Below are 16867 nucleotides of genomic sequence, written 5' to 3' on the forward strand. Positions count from 1 at the left end.
ATGGGGGCTAACCTGGCAGCCCGTGTTATACGGATGCGATGAGCAACACAAGTGTTCAATTGAAAAGTCGGATCTTCACGATCCGAGCCAATAAATGAAATTATATAAGTCCATCCCTGACCTGGAAATGAATTGAATTGGAGTCAATGAACCACCCTGAATTAAGCGAAACAAAACTAAGCTCACCTTCTGCATGAATCCAGCCACGCGAACTATGTCCACAACCTGGGCCTCACTCTCGACCGCCACCACAAGATTTTCGAGCATCTAGACAAGAAAATTTCAAACCCGTAAATAAACATCGTACACTTCCCCACCATCAAACCACTCACATCCTCCACTTTGTCGATAGGGATACCTGTGCATAGTGCAACAACTTTCTTACACTGATATTCCTTCTCAGCGCTCGCGCCCTGGAGAGACCTTAGTCTCGCCTGCATGAGCTCTTCCATCCTCATGTGCCAGAGTTTCAGCCGCCGTAATCGCATTAAGGTTGAGACCGAATCGCCGGTAGGTGATGGGGGTTCTGCTTCCACGCTAAATGAAATATCCATAGATCCTGGCATCCCCGTCATCGTTGAGCTAGGTCCACGCCATTGGAACGCAGGTCCTGCCGTCTCGCGCCCATCCCTGCCCGCCAGATCCGTCCGACCTGTCCAGTCGAAGTGATCTTCTTCCGCGAACGCCTTCTCGAGATTCCGTATCCGTTGGTGGACCTTATCAAGCTCTCCACATTGGCTTTGCCACAGCTGTATTTGCTTCCGCTGTTCGGAAAGCTCGCGTGTGGCTGCCCGAAGGTGAGCTTGCGTTACATCAAGTGAATCTTGTTTTGCCTTGATCTCAGTGGAGAATTCGGTACTAAGCTCCTGGATCATTGACGTCATATCTAGGGCAAGACGTCAGAGTGCTATTGGCCCATGAAAAAGATGATCCGTACCGGCAATTATGTCCTGGCTCTTCTGAATAGGCGCTGAAGGTCCAGAACGTAATGATGCAATTATGTCCTCTGCTCGTGCGCCACCACTGAGCTCCTGGAAGGACGTAAATTCAACACCAATGCCATTTACACCGCATTAACGTAGCATACCTCAACCTCGACGCCAAAGTCACCAGGCCGTAGACCCAGTTTATTGGGTAATACTCGATTAGCCCCAACGTCGAGAAGCGTTCTCACCAAGCTCCTGTTGCCTACACGCGCAGCAATGTTGAGAGCCGTGTCTCCGTACTCATCTTGCAGGTCCACGATGGACTTAAAATCACCACCCTGGTTCTGTGCTATCCACAAGAAGATCTGGTCAAGATAATATCGCGCACAGACCGCGCGTCCGTGTATACCTGCCAGATACATGATATGATGTAACACAGATTTTCTTGATGTGTCAAGCGTGCGAATGGATGGGTGCAGAGAAGTAATAAGAATATTGAAGCATTGCTGGTCGAAGTTGTGTGTGTCAATAGACGCGCGCATGAGCGGTGTTTCGCCAACAAAGTTACCACGGTGGATGTCTGCGCCAGCTGAAATGAGTTGAGAAACAGTCTGCTGTCGGCCCATGCTTGCAGCGAGGTGCAGAGCAGTGTGACCCTTGTCGTCTAGGATGGTATCTACGTCAATGGGGGAAGACATGTCTGGTGTTAATTCGCGCAAGAGATCCTAGTACGGGCGCCGGATCATCTTGTCGGCAAATAGCAGCAAGTAGCCTAGCACGACGGGCGTCTCGAAGAGCAGAAGGGTCACGGAGAATATTAGGTTTAGTGGAGAAGCGAAGACCAGTGCCGTCAACGTCGGCACCATTGATCATCTTCCCACTGGTAGATGTTGATATACTTGGTGGACGCGAGACGGCATTGTTCGGATGTGGCGAACCCGCGTTGACGCGTGAAAGTGGGCGAGTCGGAGGGAGAGTCGCCATTGACTGTGACATGATCGATGCGCTAGACAGCGTTCTGCGAGACGCTTGGGATGCGTCTGGTTGTGGGGTAGGCTCTTTACGAGCGCGTTTCGCAGGGGATGGGCCATCTTCATCGTTGGCTTGTGTTGCAACAGAAGGCGGACGTGATCGTTCGGACATTTGTATATCTGGTGCTTCCAGCAACGGGTGCGAAGACCTTTGGGTCTGTTGTGTAGTTGGGACTACTTCAGAATCAGACCGGGCCCGTTTCAAGGACTGCATTGGAGGTGGCGTGGGGGACACTGCTCCTGAGGATGGTGACTGCGCGTAACCACTCTGGTACGGTGTCGAAGAGTACGTAGATGGTCTAGTTGGAGCAAGAGAAGATGTAGATGGAGTGAATAGGCCTTGGGCGCGCCCCTGGTTCAAGAGGCGGAGGGCAGAACCTGGCATGATGGGAGGTGGAGCTAGACCCGACTGTGAGTAACCTCCAGAAGTACCGAGATTTGGGAAGGATGAAGCAGCGGAGAGAGGTCGCGGAGATGCGGCTGAGGGCACCGTCGGAAGTGACCCAAGGCTATTCGTGCTGGGTGTGAAATCGAACAAAGGAGCGAGTAGAGGGGCAACACCATACTGCGCAGCGATGTCTCGGCCCCGCTCTAGTGGAATCCTGACAATATGGCATGCTCAGTCCATACGGCTGAATTGAAATTTAATAATTGCGCGAACCATGTTCCTTGGTATTTCCCGTAGCCGCCCTGGACGATTTCATGCTTACCCGGCAGGATTTCCTTCTCAAGGATCTTGGTGCGCCTACCCTTCTCGATACCTGCAACCTTCAGAATCTGCGTCGCATTGACAAACGAATCACCGCGTCTGCGCATCACAGCGATGCCGCGGACCATGCACTCATAAACCTACGGCGTGACGCGACCGTGTCAAACTACCAAAGAACAAGAAAATAGCGCTAACTAACCTGGACCGACGAGTAGACAGCATTATAAATTTTTACCTGGGGCGACTGCCCTGCGTTTCGTTGTACAGCCTGCATACAGAGTCGGGCTCTGGTGGTCACGGTCAGAAGATCTGGCGTCGGTGAGAGTCGCGTTCGCGCGGTGAGACGCGTGCTGCCGACTGCCTGTCGGAGCTCAAAATGTGGCAGATACGCAGAATTAGTACCTCTTGGCCTCCTCCCTCATGTTCAGCTAACATCATATCATGGCAGAAGCTCAGGTTGAATCGCAGCCCTTGCTAGGTCATGAAGACATCGTCGTTTGGCCTATCATTCATATGATTCGTAGGGTATGTTTTAATCCACCTCTACGGGAGACCAGTCTAACACCTGGAGTGTAGGACGTCATGGTAGGCCTCTTTGTACCTTTCAGCGAAACCTACGCTAAGATTCATACGATAACAGTACTACATAGGGAAGTCGACTTAAATATATTAAAGTGCATGTACTGACAATGTGTGCAGACACACCCCTGACTATCGAGGCAGTCAGTATTCCCTTATTTCTGCTATAGAATTGAGGTCTGACATAGTCGGGGGCAGCTAACTGCGCCTGACTTGGCCTACACTCTCGTCCGCCCCCTAGAGGAGAAATACAACGCGATTCAGCGGGCTGGAAACAAATCCATCGTGTTTTGTTTCCTCCTTAACCGTGTCTATTTCATACGTGATCAGAAGAACTTGACGACGGGGCCGCTGTCCTCCACACGCGCCATGCTATGCGAGATACTTGCTATTCGTTGCCTGAGAGACAACGGAAGCAGTATGCTAAAACTAGCACTTGTCTTGACGACTAAATGGCAAGTCTGGTCAGGTGCTGACCCTCGTGTCATTGAAATGGCAAGGGAGGATCGCGATGACGAACTCGAGGAACGCGTTGGCAATGCAATCGAGATGGCCATCATAAGTAAGGCAAGGCGCTTCACCAAAAGTTCTCCATGCCAAAAGGTTATTGATGCTATCTGGATGTATGTCGATCTTTTACACATTGTTATACGTGCTGACATGTTTCTGCTTAGTGGGAAATGTGTATACCAGGCGGAAAGTAGTCATTCGATATTGTCCGATGTAAGCCATCGCGCGTTGATATACTTCCCTAGCCTTGAACTACGATGCAGACGTACAAACACAAGCCCATTCATTTCTATGATCCACACAAAGCACCTTTGCTGGACCATTACCGGTATGCAGCACCTCTTTTTCACGAATCGAAACTCATCAGAGTGTTACAGACTCAAAGTCCCGGCTATCCGTTCTGTCGTGGACTACTTCAAGTAAGGCACGATAAGTGTATTTTATCTTGCTGACGTGGGTGCCTACTAGCTTTCTCGTCTTATTTATCCTTTTTGTGATCGCTATTGAATTCAACCAACCCTCGAAGATCAACATTCCCGAAACATTGTTTATGGTATATGGCCTAGGTTTCGCGCTGGAAAAGCTTGCAACCATGCAGGAGCATGGGATCACAGGTATATCTCTTCACTTGCGAGCTTGAGCAGATGTACTCATGCGACTGAAGTGTATTTCAAGGGCACCTGGGTGAGCAAAGTCGCCACATATAGAGATTTCCTGTGATTGACGGCTTGCAAAGAATGGCTTCGATCTAGCATTCGGTACTCTAACTGATGGGATGTTTTATGACTTGCTTACGACCCTCTTTAGTAACGACATACTGCGTCTACGCATTCTTCAGACTGTATGGCGTGTACAGGCATAGTGTGTCAATCTTTCGTCGCCCTCGCTCGTCCTACATAACAGATTGTATCCTGCAGGACATTGGGCCCAGGACCTTGGAATGGATTTTCTCGCTGTCATCGCATGCTTAATGTTTCCACGGTGCTCCTTTAAACCATTAGCCGCGCCTATGAACACTGAGATATGTTGTTTAGGCTCGCCTTCGTCACACTCAAGAATAACTTAATGGTTTTATCTCTACGTGCGATGATGATGCAGTTTGTCGTTCTCATGCTGATCGCTGCATTCTGTTTTTGCGGATTCTTGTATGCTCTCTGGACGTGAGTGCATTTGGTTATACGTCATGACTATATTTATTTCTGTTGATCTAGGTTGAGCCGGAATCACGCCCGGTGGGTAATATTGTTTGTGAGATGAAACCAACTATATTGACTGTTTTCTCGCCAGATATTCAGCAGGGTAAGTATGCAGCATTTGAATATCACAATAGTTAGTAATTTTCTACAGGACAATTGCGTGGTGGATGCTTGAGTTGTGGTTCGGCCTAGATGCCAGTGGCTTCGACAAAGCCTGTAAGCTCTCCCTCTTCTGATGCTGAATCGCAATCACGAATTTATCTCGTCAGTTGAATTTGACTTTGTTTTCGGACCTATCCTCATGATCACTTACGCATGTCTGAGTAATACACTATTGCTGACTGGTGAGCTGCGTTCGCCACTCGTAATATTACTACTAATTATTTTTCGTAGTCCTTGTTTCTGTAAGTTCACAAAGAAGTGACGAGCTTGAGTCATTGAGACACCAACACATTGGCGTAGATTCTCTCGAATACTTTCGCGAAGATCAATGAGGACGCTGCAGCGGAGGTAAAACCTTCAACACGATAATGTACAAGTTGATCCATTTTTCGACGCAGGCAATGTTCAGAAGAGTCGTGTCTACGGTTGAGGGGCAAGTGACGTTTGAAGTTTTGCTTGTGTGCCTCTTGACATCTCGCAACCAGTGTGAAGGCCGACTCGTTATTTTCATATCAGCCTCCGATCAACTTACTGGCTCTTTGCATTCTACTTCCTTCAAGCTATGTACTATCACCGAGGTGGTTCCACAAAGTGAGTCCTAGATCCATGCCCCTGGAACTAGCAGATTGAATACGATCCAGGTCAACGTTTTCATGATCAGGTTTGTGATCATTCACCATACTACATCCTCTTTTGCTAGATGATTGGCTCAGAGTCACGAATTTCCCGATCCTACTTATAATCGCGTGGTATGAACGTGAGTGATTAGAGCCTCTATTACTTGTTCTCTTTCCTGACCGTCCATCAAGGTCAGTCCAAGAAGAATGGCTCGATTGGGTTTTATGAAACAATCGCTTTTGCTGCTGAGAAAGTTTTGGCACGTCCCTTGAAGCGGATGTGTAAGTCATACTAAATTTATAGACATTTCATTTGAGCATAAACGTCACTGCAGCGTTCTTCGAGGGACTGGTGGGTTCAGCCAGCAATATTGACGTCGTGAGTGAGCTTTCCTTGCTCTCAAGGAACTTCTCTGACGTTTTTTCAGATCTTTGAAGTGGAAGAAGAAATAGATAATAGCGCACTTGATACTCGGGACTATGGCGACTTTCCCTCAGTGGGCCCCATGGCTCAAAGGCGTCCGTCTCGAAAGTCAGACCATCAGACTTCGCTTCGTCCTACTCGTTCTCTCAAGGAATCGCAATCCCAGCTACAATCTCCGCCTCGATCACAACCTGAACCGCCATCAATGCATGTCCAGCCGCCAACACCACAACAGCCCGAACCTTTAACACACCAGGCATCCCAGTCATCTAGCACCTCTGCTCTCCGTCGACGTGTCAATTCACAAATAAGTCGCGCCGATGTGACACAAAATATGAGTCCACTCGCACAGGTCTTCCAACCTCTGGTAATGGACGGCATAAAGGATGGAGACCCGCAGTCTATTCCAGCACCCCTTGTTAGTTATGGCCCGGCCAGCCGCCGCAGGCTGGCATCAATGCAATCTGTGAGGCCTCCGGTCGGCTTATCGGATCCGATACCTATTGCTCAGCGCAGACCACCTTTGCCCGTGATCAATACGCGTCAAGAAGTATTCGATGGTACGGGATCGCTCTCTGCCACCCCGGAGCAGAGCATCCAACCGGAAACTGCTGAAGAGGCCGAAGAGATGAGCTCTGAGAATGGAAGTATGGTTCAATGGTTCAAGCGGATGGAGCGGATGGAGGACAGGCAGAAGCGCATAGAGGATCTGCTTTTGGAGCTGGTTGGACGCTCCCAGTGAGCATAGATGGGTTGTCAAGCTAAGGTTGTAAGCGACGCTTGACCCAAATAACATTGAGAAATTGTGCAGGTTACGGTTAATAGGAAATCGATGATCACCATTCAGACTAAGTACTAAGTAGTAAATTAGGGCGAATAGGTGGCCACTTGTGTTTTAGCAACAAAATCCGGTACCATAATTAATGTACTGCCCAGTTACTGGCCCTGACGATGTTACACAAGATGTATAAACACCATTCTCTCTGTTGTCTTCAGTCATTGTCCAGACGAGTGAGGAGCCCGGCAATCAGAAAAAAGCCGATACCTTATACCACGTGACAGGAACACTCAACAAGCAACGACAGCTCTTCGAATTCTTGTCTTAAACGTTAAACCACTCTTGATTTGACACGCCTAACCCAATGGCGAGTCCTTCAAAAGCGCGCCAGAGAATAAAGGCCTCTACTACTTCAAGCGTTAGCAGCTACGACCGGGACGATGATGACCACGTCCACGCCATATACCAGAATCCGGTATGTTGCCCGGCATCACAGTCTTCATTGTCCAATGCTTTCTCGTTATACAGAACTCCCGCAGCCCAGTCGAACGGGCTCTAGATACTCCACAAGCAAGTGCTGCAATGGTGGGTGTCCTGACGGCGATAGCATTTGCGCTTCGTTTCTACAAAATCAATCAACCAGATCAGGTTGTGTAAGTGCCAACTTTTCATCATTGCGTCTGGTCCCTGACATGTAGGCAGTTTTGATGAAGTGCATTTTGGCAAGTTTGCCTCCTTTTATATCACTCGCGAGTACTACTTCGACGTGCACCCCCCTTTCGCAAAACTATTATTCGGACTCGCTGGCTGGTTCGTCGGGTTTGACGGTCATTTTACATTCGACAACATCGGGGACAGCTACACCGATAATCATGTACCATATGTCGGCATGCGTGCTTTACCCGCCATTCTTGGAAGTCTTACGGTGCCCGTGGTATACGCAATCATGAAGGAAACTGGCTACTCTACTATCATCGCTGCCTTTTCCGCATGTATCATTCTCTTTGGTAAGCGTAAGCTCGGTGGGACCCATGTCTGTGTCTAACATATCCCCACAGACAACGCACACATTGCACAGTCACGGCTGATTCTCCTAGACGCGACATTGATATTCTTCATGTCACTTACAATCTATTCATACATCCGATTCCGAAAGCTCCGTTATTGGTGCGCTATGACTGTCTTCTGAGATATTGTGATCTGACACGTCCTCCATGCTAGGGAATTCACGGTTGAATGGTGGAGCTGGTTAATTGCTACTGGTTTCTTCATGGCTTGCACCTGGGGCTCGAAAGTAAACGGTATCCTGACTGTAGTCACTATTGGTATCGCTGTTTTAGTTGACCTGTGGGACATATTGGACCATAAGAAGGGCTTTACAATGGTAGGCTTCACCTCCTCAACCTCCTGTGCATTCAATTTACCGTTATCTCAAGGAACATTTCTGGAAGCACTTCATGGCAAGAGCCGTTGGCCTCATCGCCGTTCCCTTCATTATATACCTATCATTCTTCTACGTGCACTTTGCCGTCCTCACGCGTTCTGGCACTGGTGACTCTTTTATGAGCCCCGCATTCCAGGAGACACTCATTGGCAATGAACTGTTGATAAACAGCCAAGGTCTGAAGCAAGCTGCAATAAGTCTTCTTTTCGACTAACCTCGCTGTTCCAGAACTTCGTTACTACGATGTTGTCACCATGAAACACAAGGACACCAAGGTTTACTTGCATTCGCATCCCGAGCGCTATCCTTTGCAGTACGACGATGGTCGCATCAGTAGTCAAGGACAACAGGTCACCGGCTATGGACATGATGATATCAACAACCACTGGCAGATCATCCCCACGAAGGCCCTTCCTGAGGCTGGCCGTGGTCGCGTTGTCCGTCAGGAAGACGTCATCCAGCTTTTACATGTCGATACTCAAACACTCTTACTTACACATGACGTCGCTTCCCCGCTTATGCCGACAAACCAGGAATTCACCACGTGGCCCAAGGACGATCACTCACGCCACAATGATACCCTGTTCAGCTTGAATATTATCGACGCCGACGCCGACGATCCATGGAAGAGTAAATCAAGCCACTTCAGGCTTGTCCATGGCATCACCAGGGTAGCTATGTGGACTCATACTAAGCAATTGCCGGAGTGGGCATTCAAGCAACAGGAGATCAACGGCAACAAGAACCCCACGGAAAAGAGCGCTACTTGGTTCGTCGATCAGGTGATCTCGACTGAAAGTTAGTACATTTTTCCTTAGGTGCATTTGGATATAATGACCTTCATCTAGGTCCCGAAGGTCTCCCTACCGATCAAGTCCCAAAGGAACCCAAGAAAATCAGTTTCTTCAGAAAGTTCGGCGAGCTGCAGTTATTGATGCTCCAGCACAATGCGGGTCTCACATCATCACACCCATATGCTAGCGGCCCAATCAACTGGCCTTTCCTCATCAGTGGGATCAGTTTCTGGACAGAAAACGAAGCTCAAAAACAGATCTATCTTATTGGTAACATTGTTGGCTGGTGGACGTGCGTCATCGCACTGTCCATTTACGTCGGCATTATGGGTGCTGACCTGCTTGCCCGTCGTCGTGGTATTGAACCCATTCCTGACGGTCAGTAGACATCTTCTTCGGGCGAATCACATGCTGACTTTCGGTTTAGCTGTCCGTGGTCGCCTGTGGAACTCTGCTGGATTCTTCCTCCTGATCTGGGCTGTACACTACCTTCCCTTCTTCCTTATGGGTCGGCAGCTTTTCATCCACCACTACCTTCCGTCACATCTCGCGTCTGCACTCCTTGCCGGCTCCGTCCTGAGCTTCATCCTTTCTGATACGATCAATTACCCGATTAGTATCGTAGGACGGTGGACGAAAATGCGCAAATCGGAATTCGCAGATCTTGGCATGCGAGGGCCTGTGGTGGTGGGCGCATTCACATTCATCATGTTCTTGATGTTCCTATACATGACACCATTGACATATGGTACACCTGGGTAAGTGATTTTGATATTTGCAACCGATTGTCATTGACACGTCATGCAGGCTTGACGGAGACACGGTCAACGCGAAGCGCTTGTTGTCATCTTGGACACTGCACTTTGCAGCAAAGGAGATAGCTGAAATATCGTGAGACAAGACCAGAGATATGTGGATTGGGCAAAAGTAGATGCGCCAGGATCTTGTACATAGATGATAATCTATCTGGCTTCTTATTGGATTAATCCGCGGCTTGGTATACGTTAGTTCTTGTTAAGTATCCCGTGGGACACGTCCGAGTCAGCCTCCGAACTATAGCTCCCCTACCCTTTCTTCATCTTGTCTCTTATCGTTGCTTCACGTTTATCACGTATCCAGCATATCAATATCCTTTAGACCTTTATTCATTCTACTATGCCCATCGAGATGGAACAACACTTTAGGCCAGATGCCCAGTCCTCACCACGCAATCCTGCTAAGCAGCGCAAAGGCAAAGTTCGCTCCTTCCTTCCGGGCTTCGTCGATCGAGTCATCTTCCGCACCAGGCAGGTCTCATACCCTGACCCATCACTTCCAAAGGTTATCTCCATCACCAACGTAGATTCTCTTATAAAGAAGACTCACGTCCTCGACCGTCTTCGGGCACAACTGAAGTCCGAACGCGTGGAGACGCAGAAGCCGAGAGTGGTAAACAGGGGCCTATACGCTTCGCTCGTCACTACCAACAAGGAACAGAAGGCTGCTCCCCCAGCCGTCAATAAGGCTCAACGTCATAGCCGAGATCAGCTCGACCTCGACCGCAAGGCGATGCAGTCAGAGATGTCCCAGATCATCGAGGCCTACGACTACAAGTTGCGCGACCTCAACGAGTTGAATATACGACAGGGCGCTCAGGTCATCAAGCTCCAGTCGAGGCTCTTCGACCAGGACGAACACATTGCGCACCTGGAGAGTTTGGAGATCTGCAATCCTGTGGTCGAGACTGTTGCTCGTAAGACCAGTAAGCAAAATTTCGAGGCCGCATCTCCACCAGACACTGTTTGCCAAGGCGGGTCGATGGAGGTCCATGCCATCGCGGCGCATGGACCGAGACCTCAGGCAACAGAGCCAGCAGTGGCTTTTAGAAGGAACTCGACGGCGAAGCACGAGTTAGAGCGAGGACGAAGATTAGTCAAACCGCAACGCGACGTAGTTCATGATGCTTCCGAGCGCCCCAAGGACGACGACCCATTCGCTTCGGTGCCAAATTACGCACCACATTGTAGAAGTCGGAGCTTCGGACAGACACTGGTAGCGCGTTGGCCCAAGACTCTTGTGGCCCTTTCGGATGCGCATCGCAAGAATGACGAACAGCGTCCTGCCCACGCTCGCTGTGACCACCAGCCGGATTTCAAAGTCTATCAGGATCAAATTGCTACTCTTACTTCGGAACGTGATACGCTCTCTCGGGAGCTCAAGCACAGTACTCGAATGGCGGACTCGAACGCTGTCATGCTCTGTAACTTGGAACTGCAAGCCCAATGTCTACTCTCCGAGCATGACGCTCATGTTCTTGAGCACCAACAGGCGACGGCACTCTTACAGCAACGAGTCTGCGAACTTGAAACCGAGCTTGAGAAGACCACCACGTCAGCTTTGCGGGCACAAGATTATTGCAGGGTGGAGCACGGAAACCATCTGGAAGAGTTCATCATGCTATTCAGGGAGAACGCGGGGCAGGGCGACCTGATTGAGACCCTCAAGCACGATTTCGCGGAACAAGGTACTATGCTCGAGAGGTTGCGTATTCAGCTGGACCTGGCCAACAGTGCACAGGCGATTATGAAGCGCAAGGTATGTGAACTTCTATGTTTTCGTAATTCGTGCTTACATCTTCAAGCTCCGGAAAATGGAGATGGCATCCCAAGAAGCACCAGAGAATATCAAGCCGCTCCATGACGTTCCACCGAAGGCTCAAGACAACATTTTTCGAAGCCTGAAGAAACGCTTATCGCCGAGCGGCAACCCTAGACCTCAACCATCACGCCAAGGATCCTTACCTGCTACTCAAGAGATCGTGGAGAACGAGAGTGCGATCGCGGAACACCCCATTCAGTCTCCTCTTGCCGCTTCCCGCCTTTCTTCGCCGCCGCCGCCGGCCTCCGCTCACAAGGTTTATGGGGTTGCTTCTGAGCACGCCCGCAGGAGGCTTTCGCGCCCACCAGTGAATCGTCCTATCACTGAGCCATCCTCACAGGATGTTCCCAACGACACCTTAGACATCTCCACAACATCAATCTTCAGTGACGGTGGCGTCGATCTGCTCATGCTACCGAGCCAGGACGTGACCTTCAGCGACAATGGCTTAGCCAGTCTCTACTCGATGCTGTTAGTGGTCCGCATGTACGCTCCTATGTAGTCCCATTCGCGGTCCTCCAGAAGTCCAGCCTCGTCGTCGCAATGTGGATCCCCTCAAGATTCCGGCCTATCCCAAGGTTCCGCCTTTTCCCAATGCGGAGACAAAACTCAACGATGTGGTAGTTGGACAAACATGTAGGCGATTGTTCCTGTTCCTCTTTGAATACTCTCCGCTTATCTGAAGCTCAGGGTCGCTATATCATCTGTGACAGAATCGACATTGGGGTCTTTTTTTTTTTCCCTCAGCGTTCACTTTGATCTTCTTTTTTTTCTTTCCTTTTTTTTCTCTTCTGACAACAATGAGCGTTGTTCCCTTTATTCTTCATTTCTTTTTCTTCTCAAGAAACACCAAAAACAAGCGGGGTCATCAAGCGTATGACATTTTCTTCTTCTCTTCTTGGAAAACAGCAAAAATAGGTGGGATCATGCTGGGTATTGGTGGGGTATGGCTTTTGTTGTCTTATTCTTAGAAATAGCAAAAACAGGGGGTCGGTGTAGTACTCTAATCTTCATTATTATTGGAAAAGAACGGAAACGGTGTGGTCTGATCCAAGTCCCTCTGGGTATCGGGTTGTGTTAACAGTTTTCACCGACATCATGATGCGACGAACGCCTTCCAAGAGTCCAAGATGTTGTTAGATTGCAGAGGGGTGTGTAAAGGGCGGCGCAAGTAACAGAGACACTTATGAACTTGTAGTTGGCGATGGAGCAATAAGTTATAACGCTCCCAATCTTTTCCATACTTGATTGAGCAGCGCTCAAAGTCTCATCAGTAGCGACAAATGAGTACGGTGGTGAATATTTACAGGGCCGAGCTGTGTCCGAGTCACGGCGAAGTTACAATATAGGCTGATACATCGCTTCTTGTGGAGTTTTGTGGAGTCCAATTTTTGTTAAATGGTCACATCCATCAGGGCCCAATGGGCAGATAGGTGATAGCATCTTCTCTTTGAATGATATATCAGGCCCAGCAGATATTTTGTTCCACGCCCATAGACCTTGCGAAAGGGGTTAGGTTCTTCCTACATCGTCGTGAAGTTCTGCCATCCAGCACATAAAAACAAGGCGTCTTCCTACTGTCCCCTTCAGATTTATTCGATCCTATGCGTTTGTTCTTTGTCCTCGCCGTTATGGCTGCATCGATATCTGCCAGTGACGCTGACAGCGAGCACTGTCGTTTCTTTTGCATGCAAGATATAGAATGCGCGACGTGCCTTGTGGAAAATGTGTGAGTATGAGTAGTTTGCGACCTGTATTTAACCACCGTGTTTCTGCTTTCACATCGGTGCAGTGTGGTTGATGGCACGACGCGTGAAGTCTCGATCGGAATCTGGCAGTGGGATGATATCTACTCTCTTTTGAAAAGGAGGCTAGAGGTTGAGAAGTCCGAGCCGAGCCGGTTCCCTATGGGCTTGCTTAACGAAAGATAATTGGGTAAGAACTAGATACTCACCGTAGATCTGGATGTGTGGACAAGTTATCGAGTGGCTGGCACAATTTCATCGAGTGGCCTCGGTTCAACAACTTTGCAAGAGTGAAATGCCCTGTGACTCACCTAGTACTTACTTCAAGTTGAAGCGGTTGTGAACACCACACGATATCGCACTAGCAGGAATCCATGTACATGGAGGGACGGGATCAAAGCGGAATGCACCTGATGCTGCTCGTACTGGCGAGCTGCCAGTAAATACTTTAGTCGTTGAGCTCGAGTGTGTATCGTACATAGTAATAGTTAGCTTCCGGTTGGGAAATTTAGACGGTGCTGTAAACATGTGGCAGTCTTGTTTGGCTTGAAGCTTGAAGTTCGTTCATTCCGCATTACGATCATCATCTTCAATCACTGCAGCCAAGATGTTTAACGCACCGCGGCCAGCACAACGATATGCTTCCACGCCTGTCAACGGGCTTGGAGGCAGTTTCGTAGACGAAAATCCGCTGGCCGCCTCAATTTACGACGATCCGTGGAGCACTGCACCCTCACCTTCCCCGCAGCCCATACCAAGTGGGACATCTGCTCTTAGCTCTGTACTAGGTGTGTATTTGAACATAATTTTCGTGGCTGCATCTGACTAGTGACGATTGGACAGCGGAAGCGACCATCCCGGATTCATATAACAGGGCATTTGCAGTCGTGGATGGAACACACTCCGGAGAGACGTCCGTAAATGCTCTGTCTCGTGTCTTGTCGACGTCTGGATTGCCTGCGACGACTGTGGATAAAGTGGGTGATGCAATGGTTGGCTGTAGGACAGATGATGCTCATCCCCAGGTCAGATCGTGAACCTCGTAAGCTCTCGACCAAAAGTGTCCAAGCTGGAGTTCTTCGTAGCACTTGCATTATTGGCGCTTGCTCAGTCCGGCAAAGGTGCGTTATTCATTTACTTAACCATGAGTTACATCAATGTTGACTCGCGTAGATATTAGCGTGGAACAAGTCGCCGCCCTCGCTGCAGAAAACAGTTTACCCGAACCCTTTCTCAACCTTGATACCTTACAACCGAGCACGTCAGCTTTCTCTACTCCCTACACGACCTACAGACAGGCCACTCTGGACCCGTGGAGCGTACCTCGATTAGCAAGTAATGGGGGAGGGCCTGACTTCGCTACCCCTCGCAGTGCAACGACGATCAATGGCGGAGCCGCCTCTAGTTTGGCGGGGTCGGGGCTTCCGAAGGAGTGGTGGAATAAACAAGAATCTGTGGAGGTGACTATCCAAGGGCAGCAGGGGTTCATCTTGAATCGGTATACGGTGTATGAGATTATCACTGAAGTGAGAGCGCACTCTTATATTTTCTTTCGACATTGATATCATGTGGCCCTTAGAACGGTACACCTGTTCATCGCCGGTATTCGGAGTTTGCGTTTTTGTGGGACTGCTTGGTTCGACGATACCCTTTCCGTCTCTTACCCGCCCTTCCGCCAAAGCGCGTGCAGCGTGAGTGTTGCGTTTCGTATCTTTCGTTTGATCCTTATGTAGATTCAAGCCGATGCTGCGTTTATTGAGCAACGAAGGTGTGGAAATATGGTGTTTGCTAGTCAAGACATCTGAAATGCTTGTAACAGGAAAGGCCTTGCGAGGTTTCTGAACGCTGTAATGTATGTACCTACCGCCCTCATTCGGAATACTGGGGTTGAAGGTCGTTTAGAAACCATCCGGTGATCAAGGAGGACGGTCTCCTTGCGACGTTCCTTTCGGAATCTTCCTTCGAGAACTGGCGGAAGCACACCGCCGTGTCGCTAGAGGAAGAATCTGCAAGCAAGCGAATTGATAGGATAGAAGAAATTACAGTCCCAAGTGACCTCGAAGAGAAGCTTATGTATGTGCAAATTTTTCATTATCTCAACCGTCCGCTTAAGAGTTTTGAAGTTTCGTGCGGGGAAAGATCAATCCGTTGATAGAGCAGTGGCAGAGAATATGCGTGTTAGCAGAGCGCATAATAAAGAGACGCGAATCAGCTGCGGTACGGATCCCTTCAAGTCTCAGGCGCACCTATTTACCGGCTCACTTCACATTCCCTTTCTTCTCCTCCCATCATTCTCCTCTCGATGATCATGATCATGTATCTGGACCCGCTTCGTCGACGACGTCGTTGGTTTCCGGGTCTTTTTCAATGCTGTCCTCACGCACCACGAATTCCGATGACTTCGAATCGGATGATCAGGCAGATCTAGCGCGGCTGACAAATGTGCTGAGAGCCGTCGTTGAGGTGAACGAACGGTGTTGGAGGGGAGATGAGTGCGAGTTGTGTGACGGCGTGCGACAGGGGATTAGACATGTTGCTTCCCATACACAACAGCAGTCTGATTTACTGGAACGACGAGTCAGTGTATTACTCTACCCAGTCTTCCTGCTTGTTGAATGCTTCACTTCAGACGAATGTATTGCTCTACTCAACATTGGAGGCGCTGAAAGTGAGTGAATTGCCAATAGTTTATTGATGTATTTATCCTCTATGATGCAGAGTCAGCGAGATCTGTATATTACCATGCGAGATCTTTTCGTCCGTCACGACCGTCTGTCTGTCGACAATGTCGACCGGTTGAAGAAACGAGTTGACTTGAATTCGATGAAACTCGAGGGGATCAAGGCTGCTCAGAAGGACGGCTGGCAAGAGGACGCTGATCGGGTTGTTGTTCTCATAGAGAAAGACCAAGCGACTATCTCTACACTCATGAACCGAAGAGTGTTTATTCGTGCTTCGTGAGTGGTCTACGACTGCCATTTTTCGTGATGTTAAAGCTACCTAGGATGTGGCATGAGCTTCGTGTGGTGCTGCACAATAGGGAGAATGCTTTGCTCAGCCAGTTGGTGCAAAATCTCGCTCGTGACGAGCAGGCTTTCGCCGACAATGCGCTTGCTAATTGGGTATCTCTTGGAAATGTTGTCGAGGGGATGCCATATGAGTAGGAATATGATTACTTAGTATGTTGTGGATATATCCTGAAGCTCTACGTAGCTGGTATGATAATGTGACGAGACGACTTTGTGATATCGATTAGACGCTGGGGTATGTACGTATATGTACTCTGAACTTGATTGAGTACTACTTATACGTGCT

The 16867-nt window shown here is 49.1% G+C and overlaps 5 protein-coding genes across 5 annotated transcripts; 4 read left to right on the plus strand and 1 right to left on the minus strand.

The window, feature by feature from the left end:
* Nucleotides 1–5: 5 nt before the first annotated feature.
* EDB91DRAFT_1117537 (apses-domain-containing protein) lies at nt 6–3071 on the minus strand. Its single transcript, XM_041318030.1, has 8 exons — nt 2866–3071; nt 2619–2806; nt 1706–2559; nt 1070–1626; nt 986–1031; nt 333–886; nt 187–267; nt 6–121 (listed from the first exon to the last, which is right to left on the minus strand). Exons 1-8 carry the CDS (start codon nt 2938–2940, stop codon nt 101–103), a joined length of 2376 nt encoding a protein of 791 aa, XP_041179797.1. The 5' UTR covers nt 2941–3071; the 3' UTR covers nt 6–100.
* EDB91DRAFT_1117547 (uncharacterized protein) lies at nt 3068–7153 on the plus strand. The gene is made up of 27 exons (XM_041318031.1): nt 3068–3191; nt 3243–3251; nt 3307–3314; nt 3364–3388; nt 3444–3868; nt 3920–3968; nt 4019–4083; nt 4133–4174; nt 4224–4369; nt 4420–4439; nt 4492–4513; nt 4563–4616; nt 4673–4736; nt 4790–4915; nt 4967–4987; nt 5043–5054; nt 5103–5167; nt 5221–5295; nt 5345–5355; nt 5414–5461; nt 5512–5546; nt 5599–5704; nt 5755–5774; nt 5827–5870; nt 5923–6012; nt 6066–6109; nt 6159–7153. The coding sequence occupies exons 1-27, from the start codon at nt 3108–3110 to the stop codon at nt 6894–6896; spliced, it is 2448 nt and encodes an 815-aa protein (XP_041179798.1). The 5' UTR covers nt 3068–3107; the 3' UTR covers nt 6897–7153.
* Nucleotides 7154–7261: 108 nt separating this feature from the next.
* Nucleotides 7262–10230, plus strand: EDB91DRAFT_1117563 (glycosyltransferase family 39 protein). Its single transcript, XM_041318032.1, has 10 exons — nt 7262–7407; nt 7461–7585; nt 7635–7939; nt 7991–8099; nt 8154–8316; nt 8369–8552; nt 8605–9174; nt 9225–9548; nt 9598–9928; nt 9978–10230. Exons 1-10 carry the CDS (start codon nt 7297–7299, stop codon nt 10063–10065), a joined length of 2310 nt encoding a protein of 769 aa, XP_041179799.1. The 5' UTR covers nt 7262–7296; the 3' UTR covers nt 10066–10230.
* Nucleotides 10231–10322: 92 nt separating this feature from the next.
* EDB91DRAFT_1345338 (uncharacterized protein) lies at nt 10323–12309 on the plus strand (the record flags this gene model as incomplete). Its single annotated transcript, XM_041325843.1, has 2 exons — nt 10323–11744; nt 11791–12309. The coding sequence occupies 2 exons, from the start codon at nt 10326–10328 to the stop codon at nt 12307–12309; spliced, it is 1938 nt and encodes a 645-aa protein (XP_041179800.1).
* A 1763-nt stretch (nt 12310–14072) lies between these two features.
* EDB91DRAFT_1117571 (uncharacterized protein) lies at nt 14073–16829 on the plus strand. Its single transcript, XM_041318033.1, has 12 exons — nt 14073–14340; nt 14396–14529; nt 14583–14673; nt 14726–15078; nt 15132–15243; nt 15293–15320; nt 15372–15404; nt 15455–15625; nt 15676–16129; nt 16182–16220; nt 16271–16509; nt 16557–16829. Exons 1-12 carry the CDS (start codon nt 14160–14162, stop codon nt 16714–16716), a joined length of 1995 nt encoding a protein of 664 aa, XP_041179801.1. The 5' UTR covers nt 14073–14159; the 3' UTR covers nt 16717–16829.
* Nucleotides 16830–16867: the final 38 nt, after the last annotated feature.

Source organism: Suillus paluster, assembly GCF_016628075.1.
Source record: "Suillus paluster strain FC165 chromosome Unknown EDB91scaffold_12, whole genome shotgun sequence".
Classification (NCBI taxonomy): Eukaryota; Fungi; Basidiomycota; class Agaricomycetes; order Boletales; family Suillaceae; genus Suillus; species Suillus paluster.